Raw genomic sequence first — 22062 nt, 5'->3', positions numbered from 1 at the left:
CACCGCTTGTGAAGCAACTCCCCTGCAGGTGGGGAGCCAGGGGCTTGAACTGGTATCCTTATGCTGGTCCTTGCGCTTTGTGCCACGTGCACTTAACCCACTGCGCTACCGCTCTACTCCCTATAAATTCTATTTCTAATTCCACATCTTTTCTATGAGTAAGGACTAGTTTTGGGAGTGCACTGAGTCAGTTTTTCCCAGGCTGTAGAAATACAGAGAGAGGGAGAGAGGGGGGGGAGGGGGAGAGGGAGAGGGAGAGGGAGAGGGAGAGAGACAGGCTGGGAGTATGGATCAATTTGTCAACACTCATGTTCAGTGGGGAAGCAATTACAGAAGCCAGACCCTCAACCTTCTGCATACCACAATGACCTTGGGTCCATACTCCCAGAGGGTTAAAGAATAAGAAAGCTATCAGGGGAGGGGATGGGATACAGAGTTCTGGTGGTGGGGACTGTGTGGAGTTGCACCCCTCTTATCCTATGGTTTAGTCAATGTTTCCTTTTATAAATAAAAAATTTTTTTAAATACATAAAGAGGTCCAGACATATAGCTGGTTAGTAAACATTGACTCAGTATTGAATAAAATTATTGGGGTTATCTTTGAAAAAAATGAATTACTAGAAATTTCCAGATTAATTTCAATTTCTGTTTTCCAAAATACATTATTTTTGGCCCTTTTCTGAGTGCTGACTATTGTATTTACATGTGTTGGTGTTAGTAATGGGCTATTGTGTTCCCCACCAGCCAAGGGCTTAGAAATAAGTTGGTATTATGGGAGTTACATAACTAAAATCCAGCTATATTCTACCTATAAGAGACTTAAGATCTAACCACATAGGTTGAAAATGAAAGGTTGAGGAAGTTCAAACTCACACTTAATAAACTTCCAAGGAAAATTATAATCTTCCTAAGCAAAAGTTTATTCTGATGGTTATACCATCATATTTAAAGTAGAATTTTATGGGAAAAAACTGTCAAATCAGCTGGTCTCAAATTTTAACTAATTATAGATAAGACTACCACCTTTTCAGGGCTGGGTGGTGGTGTGTCTGGTTGAGTGTACATATAACAGTGCACAAGTACCCTTCCTCATCTTCCTCCTCCTCCTCCCCTTCATCCCTCCCCATTCTTCCTCTTCTTTTTCTTCCTCCTCTCCTTCTCCTCCTTCTCCCCCCTCCTCTTCTTCAAAATTTTATTTATTAATATTTTATTTATTTATTCCTTTTGTTGCCCTTGTTTTATTGTTGCAGTTATTAATTGATGTCATCGTTGTTGGATAGGACAGAGAGAAATGGAGAGAGATGGGGAGACAGAGAGGAGCAGAGAAAGATAGACACCTGCAGACCTGCTTTACGGCTTGTGAAGCGACTCCCCCATAGGTGGGGAGCTGGGGGCTAGAACCGGGTTCCTTCCGCCAATCCTTGCGCTTTGTGCCTTGTGCGCTTAACCCGCTGCGCCATTGCCAGACTCCCTTGTTTATTTATTAATGAGAAAGATAGGAGGAGAGAGAGAACCAGAAGTCCCTCTGGTACATGTGCTGCTAGGGACTTGGGGACTGAACTTGAGACCTCATTCTTGAGAAGCCAATTCCTTATCCACTGCACCACCTCCTTGACCACTTGTGGTATATTTCTAACTTTATAGCATTGCGATCAGAAAAAATACTTGGTACAATTAAAAAAAATTTTTTTTGAGGTCCAGGAAGTGGCACAGTGGCCAAAGTGTTGAATTTATAAGCATGAGGTCATCATTTATGCCAGAGTGATACTCTGGTTCTCCCCATTCCCATAAATAAATGAATCTTTGGGAGAGTGTAGATAGCATAATGGGCATACAAAGACTCATGCCTGGGGCTTCAAAGTCCCAGGTTCTATCCCCTGCACTACCATAAGCCAGAGCTGAGCAGTGCTCTGGTTAAAAAAAAAAAGAAAGAAAGAAAGAAAGAAAAGAAAATGGAAAAAGAAGTTTGGTGTTTATAAATAAATAAATGTCTTTTAAAAAGTGTTTGTTTTTTTTTAAACCATGTACAACCCAGGTTCAAGCCTCACCCCCACTGCATTGATGGAAGTTTCAATTCTGTGATCTCTTTGACCCTTTCTCTCTCTTTGTCTTTCTGCCTCTCTGTCTCTATCTTGAAAAGAACAAAAAAGGGCTGGGGAGACAGCATAATGATTATGCAAACAACTTTCATGCCTGAGGCTCTGAGGTGCCACTTTCAGTCCCCAGCACCACCATAAGCCAAAGCTGAACAGTGCTCTGGTTACAAAAAAAAAAAAGTTTGTTTTTTCCCAGAGCATTGCTTAACTCTATTGGTGATTGAATCCAGGACCTCTCATATGCAAGTCCTGGGCACAACTATTGCAGCATTTTCTCCAGGCCCTTATGATTGCAGTCTTTTGATAACTTTTGATAATCTTTTGATAACTTGCTATGTGTTTCTACACATAGTCTATTCTTGAAAAATATTCTGGGTGCACTTGAAAATCATGTAAATTCATTTGTTTGAGGTGGGGTGTGAAGTAGTAATCTGTAAATACAGATAATCTAATAGGCCTATCTGGCCTAGTTCCTCATTTAAGGTCATAGTTTCCTTATTTATTTGACTTTTGGTTTGATCTGTCAATAGATATGTGGGTTGTAAAAGTCCTATATTATTGGGGACTTAATAACTTTTTTTTTTTTGCCTCCAGGGTTATTGCAGTGCCTGTACTGTGAATCCACTGCTCCTGGAAGCTTTTTTTTTCTTTTTCTTTTTCCATTTTATTCAATAGGACAGAGAGAAATTGAGATGGGAAGAGAGATAGGGAGAGAGAAAGACAGACACTTGCAGACCTACTTTGCTGCTTGTGAAGCGTCCCCCGCAAGTGGGGAGTTGGGGGCTGGAACCTGACCCATGTGCAGATCCTTGCACTTAGCATTACATGAGTTTAACCCGGTGTACCACCACTCGGCCCCCAATAACTCATATTTTTATCATGCATGAGGACCCAAGTTCAAGTCCCTGGACACCACAGGGGAGTACCATGCAAACGGAAATCTTCATAATCAGTAGAGTGGTGCTTCGGTATCTTCACACACTGTGTGGAAAAAAGAAAAACTTTCACTATTATTGCTATCAATGTCACTCTTTTCTTCCATTGATAATTGTTTACTATATTTTGGTGCTTTATTGGGTGCATATATGTTAATAATACATGTAACATTTCGAATTAAGTCCTGAATCATTATATAATGTCCATCCCTATTTCTTATTACTTTTTATTTTTATTTTTTGTTGAAAAGAGACAAATTGAGAGGGAAGGGAGAGAGAAGATAGACACCTGCAGCCCTACTTCACCACTCAGTGAAGCTTTCCACTTGCAGGTGGGGACCAGGGACTTGAATCTGGGTTCATGTGCACTGTATTATGTGTGCTTAACCAGGTGCGCCACCACCTGGGCCGTTTTTTTTTAAGTTGGGAATATTATGTTATCTAAATTTAGGTACTACCTGCCTTTCTAACCATATACTTATAGGAGTGCCTTCCAACATTTTACTTTGAATTTAAATTTGCCTTGGAAGCTAAAACAATACCTGTAGACAGCAAAAGGTTGCATTTTTTTCCCAACTCATTCAACCACTCTGCTTTTTTTTTTTTCTTTTGTTAGAAATTTGTTTTCTTGGTGGTGCTAGGTCTTTGCTCATGTATGACCCCACAGCTTCTGGCCTGATTTTTTTTTTTCATTCTTTTTATTTCAGATATATATAAAGAGAGACAGAGAGCAACATAAAAAAAAGACATCATAGTACTTCTCCAGCGTCTTTGGGGTGTAGCCTGATGGTGTGGCGCTCCAGCGTTGTGCCAGAGCTCGAAAATGGGGCCTCGCACATGGTAATTTGCATCTCTAAGTGAGCTACCTCTCAGCCCCTACATTTTTTTTATATTTCTCCTCTCTCTCTCTTTCTCTCCTCTTCCTCCTCCTCCTTTTCCTCCTTCATCAGAGCACAGCTCAACTCTGGCTGTTGGTAGTGCCAAGGTTTAAACCTAGAACCTCTTGCATAGTCCTGTGTGTTGCAACTGGACTTTCAGGCCTTCTGTGACTTTTAAATTGATAATCCAGACTATTAATATTTAGGGTAATTACTGAAACATATGTGTCTACTATTACTCTTTTCAAGAAGGTGTTGTTTTTTTTTAAATTTCTTTATTGGTTCAGTGGGGAAGCAATTACAGAAGCCAGATCTCCCACTTTCTGCACCCCATAGTGATCCTGGATCCATACTCCCAGCGGGATAAAGAATAGGAAAGCTATCAAGGGAGGGGATTGGATACAGAGTTCTGGTGGTGAGAATTGTGTGGAATTGTACTCCTCTTATCCTATGGTCTTATCAGTATTTCCATTTTTAAAATAAAAATTTAAAAAATAAAAGTATTGGGGGATTAAAAAAAAATTTTAATTACATTTTTTTTTCCTTCCTCCTCTTCCTTTTTTTTTTTTTTTTTTGGTCACTGGGGCTTCATGGCTCCAGGCCTATTCTTTTTCATATAGAAAAACAGACACCAGGGACCCTAGTCGGGGAGTCCTGAAATTCCCAAACAGACATGATGGCTCTAGACCTCGAATAAATCCTTATCTCCATTGTTATCGGTCATTTCTATCAGGAACAACAAAATAGACCCCTTTGTGGGCCCCCATAGGACTTTGCCCTCAACCTGGGTCAACAATGGTAGAGAATGTTCCATCCTCCAAAGGGAGGATGGACAACATACTCTATGCTACACCTGAGGAAGATGGGTTGATATTGGGGCAGCATGGAATGTTCCTACTCATGACCACAGAACTCAGATCTAGAGGGATGCAGAGGTCACATAGGCTCCTAAGCTAATTATGAGCCCCAGATCACATCAAGTTGATGGGGTTTACAGTTAAAAATGTGTATACCCGGGGGTCGGGCGGTGGCGTAGTGGGTTAAGCGCATGTGGCGCAAAGCGCAGGGACCGGCGTAAGGATCCCGGTTCGAGCCCCCCGCTCCCCACCTGCAGGGGAGTCGCTTCACAGGCGGTGAAGCAGGTCTGCAGGTGTCTATCTTTCTCTCCCCTTCTCTGTCTTCCCCTCCTCTCTCCATTTCTCTCTGTCCTATCCAACAACGAATTGCGTCAACAAGGGCAATAATAATAACCACAACGAAGCTACAACAAGGGCAACAAAAGGGGGAAAAAAATGGCCTCCAGGAGCGGTGGATTCATGTTGCAGGCACCGAGCCCAGCAATAACCCTGGAGGAGGAAAAAAAAAATGTGTATACCCATTTTCCATATCAGGGAGCTACTCTCTTCCCTGATCCAGCTTTCTGTTCCTTTTTCCAGCCATGACATCATCTCCCCAGACAATAACTTGGATCCACTGGCATATCAGATTTCAGGCTCAGGGGCAAAAAGCAAAACAAAACAAAAACTAGTATAGCCACAGGCCCTTTGGAATTTAACTAAAATATGCCTACTAGCTATCTATAAAATGGAAGACCCCCCAACTCTTTTTAATTTTTAATATTTATTTATTCCCTTTTGTTGTCCTTTTTTATTGTTGTAGTTATTGTTGTTTTTGATGTTGTTATTGTTGGACAGGACAGAGAGAAATGGAGAGAGGAGGGGAAGACAGAGAGGGGGAGAGAAAGACACCTGTAGACCTACTTCACCATCTGTGAAGCGTCTCCCCTTCAGGTGGGGAGCAGATGGCTCGAACCAGGATCCTTACACTGGTCCTTGTGCTTTGCACCACCTGCGCTTAACCCACTGCGATACCGACTGACTCCTTACCCCCCAACTCTTCATCTGCACTATTCCAGCCCTTAGGTCCATGATTGGTCAACAATTTGTTTGGCTTTGTATATTAACTCTCTTGTCAACCACCGGGTTCCAGATACCAGCATGATGCCAACCAGACTTACCTGGACAGACAACCCCACCAATATGTTCTGGAGCTCTGAAAGAGAGAAACAGGCTAGGAGTATGGATCGACCTGTCAACAAACATGTTCAGTGGGAAAACAATTACAGAAGCCAGACCTTCCACCTTCTACACCCCACAATGACCTTAGGTCCATACTCCCAGAGGGTTAAAGAATAGGAAAGCTATCAGGGGAGGGGATGGGATACAGAATTCTGGTGGTGGGAATTGTGTGAAGCTGTACCCCACTTATCCTATGGTTTAGTCAATATTTCCTTTTTTATAAATAAAAAATTAAAAAGAAAAAGAAAAACAGACACAGTGGTCCAGGAGGTGGCATAGTGAATAAAGCATTGGACTCTCAAGCATGAGGTCCCGAGTTCAATGCACGGCAGCACATGTACCAGAGTGATGTCTCATTCTCTCTCTCCTCATATATTTCTCATTAATAAGTTAAAAATTAAAAAAATAGAAGTGGGGGTCTGGCAGTGGCACACTGGGTTAAACACACATAGTAAGAAGCACAAGACCCTGTACAAAGATCCTAGTTCAAGCCCCTGGTACTCTATCTGCAGGGAGGTTGCTTCACAAGCAGTGGAGCAGGTCTGCAGGTATCTATCTCTCCTAGCTATCTTACCTTCCCTCCCCTCTCAACTTCTTTCTGTCCCACTCCCCCCCACCAAAAAAAAAAAAAAAAAAAAGACGTCCAGAAGCAGTGGATCCATAGTGCCAGCACTGAGGCCCAGCAATAACCCTGGACACATAAAATAAAATAAAATAGGACAGAAAGATGCCATAGCATCAAAGCTTCCTTCAATGCAGTGGGGGCTGGGCTCAAACCTAGGTTGTGCCCATTGACAAAGCAAGTGCACTATCCAAGTGTAGATGTTTTCTTGATTTGTCATGTTCTTTTGCTCTTATCATACTTTACTATCCTCCTTTTGTGTTATGTTTGAGTTCTGTACATTTTTCTTTTGTAGATTTTGTTTTACAGATACCCTGTGTACATTTTTCTTCTATCAATTTTGTTTTTCAGATGTCCTGAGATTTATATGTAAAAGTTCTGTATCTGTGGCCTATTAGGCAGATTGATATTTTTAAATTTTTAATTGATGGATGAAAGAGAGGTCAGAACACTGCTCAACTCTGGCATATGGCAGTGAGGGATATTGATCTGGAGGCCTCTGCTCTAGCCCTGAGCATCTCCCCAGCCTGTGACTGATCTTTCATTCATTGTCGTGGGCCACATTTTTACCCTCCCTTTCCTATTATATAAATGTAGTGTCTTATTCTTCTAGGTGAAATTGCTTTTATTAAAAAAAAAAAATCAGGGGAGCTGGGTGGTAGCACAGTGGGTTAAGTACACATGGCATCAAGTGCAAAGACAAGCTTAAGGATCGCAGTTTGGGCCCCCAGCTCCCCTTCTGTGTATGTGTGTGGGGGGTAACTTCACAAGCAGTGAAGCAGGTCTACAGATGTCTATCATTCCCCCTCTCTGTCTTCCCCTTCTCTCTCAATTTCTCTCTGTCCTATATAACAGCAACGACAGCAATAATGATAAGGGCATCAAAATGGGAAAGATGGCCTCTAGGAGCAGTGGATTAATAATACAGGCACCGAGCCCCCATACCACCCATGGTGCTCCCATGTGATGCTGGGACTTGAATCCAAGAATTCTTGCTTAGTAAGGCATGCTATCTACCAGGTGAGCTATCTCCAGGACATAATTTTGTACTCTCCTAGCCAAGAATGTGAAATTTTATGATTTGAACAACCTGTATCCCAGTGTTAACCAAGACATCCAAGAAACCTGGAAAATTCTGTAGTTCTATTTTTCAGTTGTATACAAGGCAATTCCAAACAAAGCAGGACAACTTTATGCTGTGTACCTTATTAAAACTAGAGTTGATGGGAGTCAGGTGGTAGCGCAGCGGGTTAAGTGCACGTGGCGCAAAGCGCAAGGACCAGCGTGAGGATCCGGGTTTGAGCCCCCGGCTCCCCACCAGCAGGGGAGTTACTTCACAGGCGGTGAAGCAGATCTGCAGGTGTTTATCTTTCTCTTCCTCTCCTCTCTCCATTTCTCTCTGTCCTATCCAACAACAACGACATCAATAATAACTACAACAATAATAAAAACAAGGACAACAAAAGGGAATGAATAAAAAACAACAACCTAGAGTTGACACAGTACGGCTGATTTGAGTAGCCTTACGTTAGTAGTATATTTGGACTTAATACCTTCCCTGGATGAATCTCTGAGAATTCCTAGAATCTGAGGAGAGTAAATGAAGATCAGGAATCTTCTCTCTATACCAGGAAATCCTGGGTTTGGCATGAACTTGGCCAAAGCTTTGGTGATACCAACTCCAAAAGACAACTTCACAGTTTTTATGCACATACTGCTTGAGATTCCCTAAGTAATTGTAACAGTACATCAGGATGTTTAATAGGAAGTTCCTTCCTTTATGACATCACCAGACAAGTAACTAAGGGGACTATATGAAATACTCCTAGACAACAGAGCCATTTTTGTGGGAATGCAAGAACGGAAGCTTTTAAAACTGAGGGAAAACATTCAGACTTTATTAAGATCCTGAATACAAGCCAGCTCGTAAAACATGGGATCTACCAGGAGGAACACCGTCTTTCAGATGAGTAAGACAAATAAACCTGGATCCAAGGCAGCTGTTTCACCAGTTAGAGGATCTGAGGTGGCTAGCACACCCACTCATCGGGGACAGGGGTACACTCCTGTTCCAAGCCAGCAAAGTCCTACGGCCTTTAGCCCTATGAACTATCGAAGAACAGAAGCTTCCTATCCCACTGCTACCCATTCTGCAGATCATCCTCAGTTTTTATCTCCCCAGTCAGGACCTGGCATTGCCATTCCTAGAGGAAACGAGAATAAATCAAAATCAGACTCATTCCGTCACTCTCCTCACCAAAAGATCCAACAAACTCCAGCAGCAGCTCCCTATACTTCCCAAATACATCGGACTTTAAGTCCATCCAGAGAAGACGGAATCCGAAAAGGGGGTGAGAGTAAGTCAGGGCATGACCGCACCCGTGCCACATTCGCAGATGCCAAATCCTCCCGCCGATTGAGTTTTCAAGAGGAGAAGGATAACTTAGAAATCTTACAGGAAGAAGACCCACCCTCGAAAGTACAATACCCACAAGGAGTCAGAGTTCCCCGTAGACATTTAGTTCATCCAAAGGACGAAGCAGTCCAAACTGATCCCATCCGAAAGAATGTGGCTACTGAGGCCAGATCTTACAGGAAACCCTCTAGCCCACAACGAGGCAGTAGTAGAATCACTACAGACTCAAAGAAAGCCCAGAAAAGGATGCCTGTCCAAGAGTCTGAAGTGGGTCATAGTGGCTCTACTAACATAGATCCCAAGAACTTGCATAGAAGTATGAACATGGAATCATCCCTCAGAGTCTCTGTTCTTAAAGATCTGAATAGTGGACACCGAGTTTCTTTGCGTCAAGACCCTGAGTCTGTCCGCAGTCAAACTGCCCATCCCAAGGCCAGGTCCTCTCCAAAAATCATAATATCAGAAGTAGAGTCTAACATGAGATCCTCAGTCCGAGGGGACAACGAACCTGGTCGCAGAGTCACCATCTCCCCAGGGGATCCGTCAGTACAGTCAATTTACCATGTTCGAGCAGCGTCTGAGAGCCCCCAAAAGCCTTTCATGAGTGCAGCTGTGGAACCTGTCCATAAGCAGACAGCAGCAAGACCCCGAGAAAATGTCTTCAAATACCCAGGGCCCACCCCCAAATGCCCTGCCCAAGCAGTAGAACTGGAACTAACTCCTCGGCCCCTACCTCCACGTTCCTTACCTAAGTATGAACCTGACTCCTCATGGTGGCACTTACTCAATCCTGAAGAAATACCCCAAAGCCGGCCAGTAACACCTGATTTTGAGCTTACAGCCCCTCCTTCCCCAGACATACTCTCATACTTTTATGAAATGGACTCGTGGCCTTGCAGTGATGATCTCATGTTCCAGAGAGAGAAGGCATGTCTGTCACCACCAGCAGCAGCAATACCATCAACATTACTACCAAAGGAATCTCCTAGCTGGGCACCATTGAGGGAAGTGCCACAAGCCAGCAAGAGCACCTCTAAACAATCCATTCAAAGGTTTAGTGCTTTCTTCTTGGGTATGTGAAGAAGCAGACTGCCCAGGCGCAGCCCCAATTTAGTGAGGTGGGACATTGGGGTCGGCAGGAAAGGCCCTCCCCTCTTTAATTGGAGCATCAGAGCTGCCCTCCTGCCAGTGCCAAAGCTAGCCCCATCCTTAAACCTATTGCTCCGTTCCTTTTCTGCCAGCTTTGAGCACCAAGCTAGTGACGTCGATGGCGATGCTTGGGCCAGCATCAGGCACTGACTCTTCCAAGCAACACTGCTTAACCTTTCAATGGAAGGTAGTAGAGAGTGGTTTGCAGGGTGGGAGGCTGCTTCCCAAGAATGGAAATGGAGAACTGAGCCAGGGGTAAGGGCTAATAAGAGGCACTGAAAGGATAAAGTCCCTCAGGTCAAAACATGTAGAAGGTGGGGTGTAGATAAACTGGGACTTAGATTTCCAAGAGGGAGAAAGCGGTGAAAGTGTCACAAAAAAAGGGCATAAGAAGGGGCCAGAGGAAAGTGGATGTGATATTTAGTCCTGAAATTATCAAGGGCTGAGGAGACCTTTGGATGGAAAAAATATAGAGCTAGAAAGTGAGATGTTAGTTAGTGGGGGGGGGGGTGATGTACATTTCCCCCTTTGTAAAACCAGGACTTTCTGTTACTTTCAGATGTCTCTGAGGAAATGTACAACCGTGTCATCTGGTGGCTAAAAGGTCTGTGGCTTTTCTCTCCTGGGGGGCCCACTGTGGAGGGTGGGGAAGCAAGAGAACATGTGGGAGACTGGATTCTATGTATCAGTATTTCCAGAGATAGGTCTACTAGGATGGCACATGCTGGGCTTCTGACTTAAAAGATAGAGGAACTTCTTATCTTGGCTACAATTTCACCATTAGAGTTATACTTTTGGGACTTGGAAACTTTTTCATTTTCAAGAGTTGTTCCTTTTAATTGGAAGTAGTCACTTCTGGAATGGAGAACAATTTAAGTCCAGGACTTCCGGTTAGCAGGGTTTACCTATTATGTGATTTTAAAAACCACCACAGGGGGCTGTGGGCCAGTTTAAATGCACATAGTTTGAAGCACAAGCATCTGCCAGAGGATCCCAGTTTGATTCCCCCAGCTCCCCACCTGCAGGGGGGGTCACTTCACAAGCAGTGAAGCAGGTCTGCAGGTGTCTCTCTCCCACTCTATTTCCCTCTCCCCTCTCAATTTCTCTCTGTCCTATCCAATAAAATTAAAAAGTAGAAAAATGGCCTCCAGCAACAGTGGATTCATAATGCTAGCACCAAACCATAGCAATAACCCTGGTAGCAAAATAAAACAAAACAAAATAAATAACCACCACTAAAGCTACCTGCTTCACAAGTTTTACTCACGACTGTCCTCACACTAAAGCAGATTGAGGGATTTCTTCACATATCTCTTGGGTTCCTCAAAATCCACCCCCCCTTTGGACCTGGCACAATGTACTTATTAACTGCTGCCCAGGAAGATCTATAGGGATGTCTGAACTTCCACTTTGAGTCCCTCAGTGGATCCTTTAGTCAACTCTAGAATCCTTAAGAGAAGTGTCCAAAGAACCTACTGACCTGTTACACAGGCATGTGTGCATGCACGCGCGTGCACACACACACACACACACACACACACACACACACACACACACACACACCTACCTTTTTACTCTTGTCTTTTCTGGTGGGAGGGAAGGTGGGGACCAGTCCTTATATAGTCAGTCTTAGTGGCAACAAGTTCCTGTTTCAAGTATTGTGGCTCAAAATATGCTCTAGTTCTGTGAGCATGATGGAGGCCAGAGCTCTGGATGAAGAAGTTCCTAGGGGAGAGTAAGTCCTGGGAATATCCAACCAACATGAACCTGATGACTATCTGAGCAATGGATAGTCAAGAAGAGAGAAAAGCAGCCCTGCTCCATAAAGGGAGCAAAGTTCTTTAGAGACTTAGTAGAGTATGAACTTTGGAGTTATATTAATTGGTTTGAGCACTATGTCCACTTATTTTCTGACTATGACCTTGAGAAAGTTATTTCACCTTGCCAGCCATTAATCATTCCCCACCTCCCATTCTCCTCCACATACATACACACACACACACACACACACACACACACACACACACACACACACACAAACAGAGAGAGAGAGAGAGTTCATCTTAGGGTTCTTAGGAGAACTGACTAAGTTATTTCATGTAAATCACTTAGCATGGTGCCTGGCAACAGTGAGCACTCTCTAAATGCCAGTCATTATTATTTAGGCCACTTGCACTGGGAAGGGCTTTGGGCCAGGCTTTGCCCAATTTCACTGGACATCATTAGTAAAATTCTCTTTTTCCCCTCCTGTTGACACTATCTGGATTCCATTTCCTGCCCCCTGGGAATGCTGGCTTCCACTTCATTATGACAGATGAAGAGGTAAGCATGCCCCATCTAATTTTCTGGTTAACCATGTTGACCAGTTAACCATGCTCCCTCTCCCCATCTAATGTAAGCAGGTGTGGAAGGAGACAGGCAATGTTCCCTACAGTCCTTATGTTCACTGCACAAGAGCACCTGGCAGAGAAAGCAAGCAGGGGTTGAAATCTAGCCTGTGTTCTACTTTCTAAGAGACTTGGGGTGGGGTGGAGGCTGGGGGTGGGGTTGTATGAAGGCACTATATGAGCTAGCTGCAGCCCTAGAGAGGAAAAATAGACACCTTTTTGGCATCCAATGAATCCTGCCATGTGCTCTGTAGGAAGACTGTCTGGGAGTCATAGATTGGAATAGTCCTCACTTGGCTCTCTCCTCTCCAGCCTAGGGCACTCCAGAAAGGGGACACTTTTCTGGGTTATACTCTATTTGAGTCCTCAACTTGTAAAGGCACAAGGTGAACTCTGCTCTCAGCAGCCCTGTGTCCTGAATTTGGCAAGGAGTGTCCTGATTTCAAAATGCATTTTTCCCATAAGTACTTTAGTTCTTTTTGGCCCATGTTTGATATGATGAGTGCAGTTTTTTTTTTTTTCTCACTTCTTTATTTCCCTGGTCATCTCTTACTCAAAGACTCACATGGTCTTTAATGGGCCTCATTCATGCCCTAGCTAAGGATGAACAGTTGACTACAGATAGAAAACAAGTGAGGGGGCAGATAGGACAGCCTGAACTCAGATAATGGAACAGCTGAAGGGGAAGTGCCAGAAATGAGGCTGCCACCCCCTTGGCTATGATTTCTTAGCCAGTCTTGCATCCTGAGCTCAGCTGTGGGTAGGAGCAGTTACTTTTAGAGATTATACCAATGTAAGACAGTAAAACCTTCCTGCCTCCCTTTCTTGATATTTTCCCTTCCTCCTTTCTTTTCACTGTATAAACATTTTTTTATTCAGATGCCTAGCACTCTACTAGGGAGGAAAGCACTGAAAAAACTCACAGCATGAACATTTTTTGACCTTGAGAAACATAGCATCTGGATAGCTATGACAAATCTAATCAATATTCAGATAACAATATAGGACAAGGGAGATAGCAACAATCTTCATGCCTGAGGCTCATAGGTCTCAGGTTTGATCCTTGGCAGTACCACAAGCCCACAAGCCAGAGTTGAGCAGTGCTCTGGTAAATAAATAAATGACTATATTAAGAACTTTGTGTTCAAATGTTTAAGTACACGCAACAGACTGAATAAGTGCTCTTTAAAGATCTTAGGAAAGAAGGATTCAGCAGAGTGTTGGGGCTTGGGGATTTTCCAAACAACTGGAACATCTTAATATCTAATCTTTTTTCCACCCCTTAACACAAACTGATAACTTTGGGAAAGGGTTAGTATTTTCCTCCAATTCTGATGTTTTTGACGGAGCAAGTTCTTCCCTGTTCTCCCCACCCTTACCCCCTTTCTTTGTGCATCTTGTTTTAGTTTAGGAAGTCAAAAGCCTTGGCAGTAGGACGATTCCTTCCCAAAATAACTCTTATCCTGTCTGGATAATTACAGTTCTCCAACCCTGTTCAGCAGCAGAGCTGTTCCCTAGAATCTGGGAAGAGGAGACTCTGAAGCAGCTGGGTCTGCTGGCCTTCTCTAGCTGTTTGAAAACTGGGTGGCTTAGTGGTGGGCCAGGTACTTACCTAGCAAAACAAGAGAACTAAACCTTCCCAATCCTGTATGTACCCCAGGCTGCATTGACCGCAAGACAGTCTAGGACGGGAACTCTATGGTTCAAGCTTTCAAGATCTCTGGTTATTCAGACCGTTGATTGTAGAGTTTGTTGCAGATTCCATTCCCAGCTTGTTGATACCAGCATGTTTACCACTGAGCTTCACAAGTTCTTCTGTGTCTGCACCTGGGCTTGATTTAAGTCTCCTTTCTCAGTGTCAGACTCCCCAGTGGCCCTCAAGGTCCTTCTGCCTAAGGATCAGGGTGGACAAGACTTAATATCCTTGGGACATTAGGGACTGGAACTCTCCCCAGAGAAGGTATGCTAGACTGAGGAAGACATTTCTGTTGGGATTTATTATTTTATTTTATTTTATTTATCAGAACTAGCAGGAGTTCAGTAGGATGGTCATGAGGGGACTCTTTGGGGTTAGCAAAGGCTGTCTTCTCACACAGCCCTGGGGAATTCTCTGGAATAAAGTAGCTCTTGATGGGAGGGGCTGCCCTGGCCCTGTGTCCTTAAGACACCCAGCCTACTTGCCCTTGAATGTGACTGCTCAAGCGGTCAGGGGACTGGGTGATTTACTCACTGCTATAGCTATCAATTATGCAAGAAAACAACTCTGGAAAACAGATTGGAAAGCAAGGGGAGCTATCTCAGTTATAACTTGGGTAGGCTTCCTTTTTTTTTAGGGTGATACGCCATTTGGCCCCTAGAAGAGGCCCTCCTGAGCCTGACAGGGATTCCTTGATGAAGAAGAATTCAGAACCTAGATAGAACAGAGGGAGTCTCTCTATTGATGGGAAATGTCAACAGCATCCTAGAATATGGTGGTCTACCTGAAGTATCTTTGCCTTCCCCCTCATTTCTCTTGCTTTGTTCAAAGGATCATAGTTGAAAGGAAAGGGACTTGTTATAAGAGCAGATCAGAGCTTCTGAAATTGGGGCAGAGCACCTCAGGAAGATTTTCATAGCAGCTTGACCCTCACTACCCAGCTTTTCTCATCAGGTGGTACCTTCCAGTTTCTGTGAGCAGGATGGGAGGCTAGTGACCTCTGACCCAGACTTGCTATTTTTGGACAGGCTAGGTTGACCCACCCATCGTGGTTTGCCAAGGATAATCCTCATTTTAGCATTGAATGTCCTGCATCCTGGGGGTCTTCCTCAATCCTGGGCAGACTAGGACAGGCTGTAATGAGGTGAGACTCAGCCATTGGAAACTTGAGATGCGAACTGGTGCCCTATCTTTCCTGTGAGGCCCTCTGCTTGTAAAACAGGGTCAGGAAAAATGCTATGCCTTTCTTCTCTTGGACTTGATGGCATAACTGCAGCCAGAATTACTGAATCTTTTTTTATTGTTGTTGTTATTGGATAGGACAGAGAGAAATGGAAAGAGTAGGGGAAGACAGAGAGGGGGAGAGAAAGACAGACACCTGCAGACCTGTGAAGCGTCTCCCCTGCAGGTGGGGAGCCGGGAGCTCGAACCGGGATCCTTATGCCGGTCCTTGCGCTTTGCGCCACATGTGCTTAACCACGCTGCGCTACCACCGGACTCCCTATTGAATTTTTTTGTTCTACTCAGAACAAGTAGGATCCATTTGGACTTTCTAGTATATTTTCAGAAGCTACTTGGTTCTTTGTGTGGAATTAATCACAAACATATCTTTTTGTCAGAATGGTTTGGTGATGCTGGAAATGGAAGGTTTTTCCAAGTAGAAGAGAGATATAATGGAGGCAGGCAGATTAGGGAACATGAATTCAGAAGGCAGGGTGCATACTAGGATGAGGAAGCAATTCTGTAACACAGAACCCACCCTGACAGCTGCACACCCAAAGGAAGGCTGTTTTGGGTGACAGAAATGACCATGTCCCTTTACCCCTCTCTACTCAGCTGCCTTTGGACCAGCTGCTGTGAGGGGAGAAGCATAAGACAGCTGCACCTGGGAGGGGGGTTTGAAGGAAGGCCTGGAGGAGGGGGATAGAATGTGACATAGTTTCTTAGAGAAGTTCAGGCTTTGGCACTATAGGTGGGAGGACTGGACCAGCCAAAGTCATTTCCTCGACACACCCACCACAGGCAAAGTTGTTTAGCTCCAGGAGTCTCCACAGTGCTCTTTGCTTGTTCATTTTGGCCCAGTAAGTCTAAAACCTTGTTTTCTAGAGATGTAATGGTGTCTAACTGAAGAAGCCTGCTTCACAGTTGGTAGCAGCAAATGTATTCCAAAATCAGTTTAGGCCTGGGGAGATAGCATAATGGTTATGCAAGAGCCTTCCATGCCAGAGGCACCTGAGATCCTAGGTTCAATCCCCAGAACTACTATAAACTAGAGCTGAGCAGTACTCTGGTAGCAAACAAACAAAAACATCAATTTAGTTTGAGGCTCTTCTTCCATTTCTGTGTACTATTCCACATGCCACGTGCATCCCTGACTCCTTGGAGGGGAGGCATTTGAAATTGTCACAGTTGACAGTTGTTGATTTGATGTTGATAATTTCTTCTTTAGCAGAAATAATAGCTACAATTCCTTTTTGGATACTTTTTTTAAAATTTTATTTTATATTTATTAATTTATTCCCTTTTGTTGCCCTTGTTGTTTTATTGTTGTAGTTATTGATGTCGTTGTTGTTGGATAGGACAGAGAGAAATGGAGAGAGGAGGGGAAGACAGAGAGGGGGAGAGAAAGATAGACACCTGCAGACCTGCTTCACCGCCTGTGAAGTGACTCCCCTGCAGGTGGGGAGCCAGGGTTTCAAACAGGGATCCTTATGCCAGTCCTTGTGCTTTGTGCCACCTGCACTTAACCCGCTGAGCTTACAGCCTGACTCCCTTGGATACTTTTTATTATTAGTGATTTAACAGTGACTTATAAAATTGTAAGATATAGTTTCTCACTCATATATGTGTGTGTAAGCCACTAACCCCTATGTCCCTGTCTTGTCCTATTCTGATAACCACCATAGTTTTCTCAAAGTCCAAGAGAAAGTTTGATTATTTTCTTTTCAAGTTCATTTGCTATAGTTATCCATATTCCACATATTATTGAAACTACCTGACCACCTCATACTTGAGAGAATGGCCTATTAACAAACCAGGAAATGATAAGTGTTGGAGAGGTTGTGGGGGAAAAGGAACTGTGTTATACTCCTGGTGAGAATGCAAACTGGTACAGCTTCTTTGGAAGACTATCAGGAGAATTGTTAAATAAATGAAAATGGAATTTCAGTGATACCACGCTTGGGCATTTATCCAAAGGACACTAAATCACCAATTCAAAGGAACATATATACCCCTATGTTCATAGCTGCATTACTCACAATAGCTAAAGAACAGAAGCAGCTTAAATACCCATCAACACATGTCAGGCTAAAGAAGCTATGGGAGGGGATTGGGCGGTGGTGCACTGGGTTAAGTGCACATAGTATGAAGCTTAAGGACCCACACATGGATTCCAGTTCAAGCCCCTGGCTCCCTACCTGTAGGGAGATTGCTTCACAAGTGGTGAAGCGGGTCTGCAGGTGTCTATCTTTCTCTCCCTCTGTCTTCTCCTCTCTCAATTTCTCTTTCTCTCTGTCCCAGTAAAATGGAAAAAATGGCCATCAGGAGCAGTGGATTCATAGTGCTGGCACCAAACCCTGCGATAACCCTGGAAGCAAAAAAAAAAAAAAAAAAAAAAAAAAAAAGTCATGGGATATATAGTCCTTCAAAAAAGATGATATTGTGTTGTTTGGAACAAAATGGATTGAACTGGAGTTGGTTATGCTTAACACAATAAGTAAAGAGATGAAAGACAACTACCAGATGGCTTCACTCATATGTGGAATCTAGAGCACTGGTACACATGAACTTGGGGGGAAAAAAGCAAATTGTTTCTAAGACTTGTGAGAACTATAGTGGTTGTCTCTGGGAGGTGGGAGGGTGGGTGGAACTATATACTGTAATCTGGTGGTACAGGGGATTGAACCTGAGACCTAGAAGCCTCAGGCATGAGAGTCTGTTTGCATAATCATTATGCTCCAGAGAGAGGGAGAGAAAGATACCTGCAGACCTGCTTCACCACTTGTGAAGCGACCCCTCCTGTAGGTGGGGAGCCAGGGGCTTGAACCAGGATCCTATGTGGGTCCTTGCACTTTGTGCCATGTGTGCTTAATGCACTACACTATCACCTGGCCCCCTATTTTTTATATTTTATTATTATTATTTTACCAGAGCACTGCTCAGCTCTGACTTATGGTGGTGTGGGGGATTGAACCTGGGACCTGGAAGCCTCAGGCATGAGAGTCTCTTTGCATAAGCATTATGCTATCAACCCCCACACAATCTTGTAACCTACTATTAATCAAAAATAAAAAAGATAGGGGTAAGAATAACTGATATGCATTATATATATGAAACCATCAGGTAGTTATCTTTTACCTCCTGCCTTACTTCATTTAGTATAATCACCTCTAATTCCATCCAGTTTGCCCCAAACATTACATTATTAGTATTATTGTTATTATTTTTGCCTCTAGCGTTATCACTGGGACTTGGTGCCTGCACTATGAATCCACTGCTCCTGGAGGCTATTTTTCCCCTTTTTGCTGCCCTTGCTGTTTATCATTGTTGTTGTTATTATTGTTGTTGTTACTGCTGTTGTTGTTGGCTTAGACACAGAAAAATTGAGAGGAGGGGAAGACAGAGTGGGAGAGAAAGATAGACACTTGCAGACCTGCTTCACTGCCTGTGAAGTGATCCCCCTGCAGGTGGGGATGCGGGGGCTCAAACCAGTATCCTTACACTGGTCCTTGTGCTTTGCACCATGTGCGCTCAACCCACTGCACCACCACCAAGCCCCCTATTATTGTTTTTGAATTGCAGAGTACTATTCTGTTGATTGTATACTCTATAATCTCTTCATCCAGTCATCAATGAGCATTAGGTTGTTTCATATTTTTGCTTTTGAGAATAGTATAGATATGAACACATGCACACATATATCCTTTTAAATATGTGCTTTTGTGTCCTTTGGATATATGCCTCAGAGTGGTATTGCTAAATCATAATATATTTCTATTTTTCTTTGTTTAAGGACTCTCCAGGCTATTTTCCAAAGGGGTTGAACCAGTTTGCATTCCCACTAATAGTGTAACAGAGTGCCCTTTTCACTACATGCTCACCAACACCTGTCATTTCCTGTTTTGTTGCTATAGAACATTTTCACAGGTGTGAGCTAGTATCTCATTGTATGGTTTTAATGTGCATTTCTCTAATAGTAAGTCATCAGATCCCACTTATCTTAGTGATTATACTGTGCTTAGGATTTTAGCTTAATAAATCTTTTAAAAATGAAGATTTATTTATAAGAGAGGAGGAAAAAGAGAATCAGAGCATCACTCTGGCATATGCAATACTGGGGCTTGAACTCAGGATCTCATGCTTGAGGGTCCAGTGCTTAATCCACTGTGTCACTTCCCAGGCCATGTTTGTTTACTTATTGAATCTTAATAGCAATCTGTCAAGTGAACTCCCCCTCCCCACCCTATCTCACAGATTAAAAAGCAGGCTCAGGACTTGCTCACCAAAACTGGAACCAGGGCCAGCAAAATAGGTCACCTGGGTAGTCTATATATGCTTTGCCATCTACACCATCTAGGCTTGAGCCTGATCCCTACTTCACTGGAGGAAAGTCTGGTGCTGTAAGACCTCTCTCTCTCTTCTTCCCCCCAACACTGTGTGTGTGTGTGTGTGTGTGTTTCTCTGTGTCTGGAGAGCAATAAGGCCTTAGTGATGACGAAACAAAACTGGGACCCTTTTAGACAGCATTCTGCCCCAGGTATTTAGGGATAGTGTATAAGCCCTTCTTCTGTAGCCACATCTTTGAAAACATATTTTGGCAGTACCATAAGCTATCAAGAACTATGAAGGGAAAGGTCTTAGTGAGGTTAACATTTGTGTCTGTGCATGTGAACTGTGAGGCTGGATGATGGGTTAGCAGCCTACTGAAAGGCAGGTTAAGGGTCAGTTAAGCCCAGAGCCTGAATGCTTGTCTGTGCTCCAGAATCAGAGTGGAAAGCTAATCAATGAATCCTTTCAGTCAATCCAAATTAATCAGAACATCTCCTAAGGGTAGAGGTCTGGCTACTCAGTCAGATTTCACATTATGAGGTCATTGAACTGAACTGAATAAAGGTTAAATAAAAGATACACTCCCTGTCCTTAAAGGACTTTTAATTTGAGAAAGAAGAGTATACAGATGGGTCACCTGAAAGGGTCTCATTAAAGGACAAACTAAAAGCCCAGTGAGATGAGTCTAGCATGGAAATACTTGGAGTGTGAGGGCCAGAGAGAGGAATATTTTGACTCAGTGAAATGGAGAACTTGGTAATTCACTGGCCAAATGTTGAAGGGCAGTAGGTAGAGTCTGTGAGTTTTTGGCTGTGGGGGGTGTTTAATTAGTGTCTGGGAGGCCAGGGAAGCTCTTGAAGAGCTCAGACATGGTGATCTTGGGAGGTATGAAAGACACCTCCATCCTTGAACTTTCCTGTTATGCCCTGCAGCAGGGAGGATGGTGGAAGAGACCAGTGGCTGGCTTCTAGTAGGCTGCCAGCTCTGAAACTACCCTGCACTGTTCAGCAACTGTTCAGCAGGTGCCAGGAAACAGTGCTTCATGACTTTGCCACCTACACCTCAGGATCATGGGACAGTATAGTACAGATAGTACGGTAGTGAGAGGAGTGAAGTTTATGGTGTTTGTTGTTGTTGTTGTTTTGTTTTGTTTTGTTTTGTTTTCCTTGGCTCTGCACAGGCCTTGCTAAGGTATTCTTGAAAGATACAGACCAGTGACCACCCTTTGTCCCCTGCCAGGACTCTGACTATTATCAGTGACTCATCATTCCTTGCTACAAGGGAGGTATAATTAATTCTTGCATCTGTTAAAGGAAACTGTTATTCAGAGACAAAAGTGGACTTTGATAGTCATGCAGATTCTGAAATCCTGATTTCCTGTGGTAATCACACTTTTTTCTTGGATTTGTACCTGGGCCATGGCTTGGTCCAAATGTAGTATCATCTGGTGCCACAATGTATTACTATCAATGGGTGGATATGCAAACTCCACTGGAGGGAGAGAGAAGGTTTTCCATGCACACCAATTTGGCTTTATCTCAGCAGAGGGAATCCAGGAGCTGAGGTAGCCTGATTTCCCCAGAAGAATCACATGCTTTGTTAAACGAACTACTGATTCCCTAGATACTTGATATCCCTTAACAATGACCAGGGAAATTGTACTCTATTTATTTTAGATAGAGATAGGGAAAGAGAAAAGAGAGAGACAGAGAGAAAGAGAGAGAGAGGCACCACAGCACTGAAGCTTCTTGTTTCAATATGATGAGGCTGACCTCAAGCCTGGGTTGCACACTTGACAAAGTAGCACACTATCTAAGTGAGCTATTTCACTTGCTTGGAAATTATACTATAGTCAAGAACATCAATGCCTGGTTGAGTTTCAAGAGACATCTAGAGCTACAAGAACTGAGGGGCACTAGGCAGCCTGACGGCTGGATGTGGGGAAGAGTGCACAGTGCTTAGCGACTCACACAAAGGCTCTGCTTCTATTCAGGTATCAGACTCTACCTCTGTTACTAGAAAATGTGAGAACAGGAGTTGAGAGGAATCTAGTTATCTTTTCAGTGTGGGGAAACACTTTCTATCATTCTTTTTCTCCCCCTCTCCCTGCCAGCATTATCACGGGCTTGGTGCCTAAAAATTCTACCACTCCTGACAGTCATTTTTTTTTTTTTGATAGTGAGAACAGAGAAGGTAAGAGAGAGAGAAAGAGAGAGAGAGAGAGAGAGAGAGGGGAATGGAAAGAGGGTGGGGGT

At 43.5% G+C, this 22062-nt stretch overlaps 1 protein-coding gene across 1 annotated transcript in view; it reads left to right on the top strand.

Annotated features, from left to right (window-relative positions):
* Positions 1 to 8519: 8519 nt before the first annotated feature.
* SEPTIN4 (septin 4) overlaps positions 8520 to 22062 on the top strand; it is a 34287-nt gene continuing 20744 nt past the window's right edge. Inside the window, exons 1-3 of the mRNA XM_060203833.1 lie at positions 8520 to 10097; positions 10734 to 10778; positions 12489 to 12496. Of these exons, the coding sequence (XP_060059816.1) occupies positions 8543 to 10097; positions 10734 to 10778; positions 12489 to 12496 (1608 nt within the window). The 5' untranslated portion in view covers positions 8520 to 8542. The remainder of the gene's footprint in view (positions 10098 to 10733; positions 10779 to 12488; positions 12497 to 22062) is intronic.

The sequence above is a fragment of the Erinaceus europaeus genome, chromosome 12, assembly GCF_950295315.1.
Source record: "Erinaceus europaeus chromosome 12, mEriEur2.1, whole genome shotgun sequence".
NCBI lineage: Eukaryota > Metazoa > Chordata > Mammalia > Eulipotyphla > Erinaceidae > Erinaceus > Erinaceus europaeus.
This window is presented reverse-complemented; position numbering and strand designations above follow the sequence as displayed.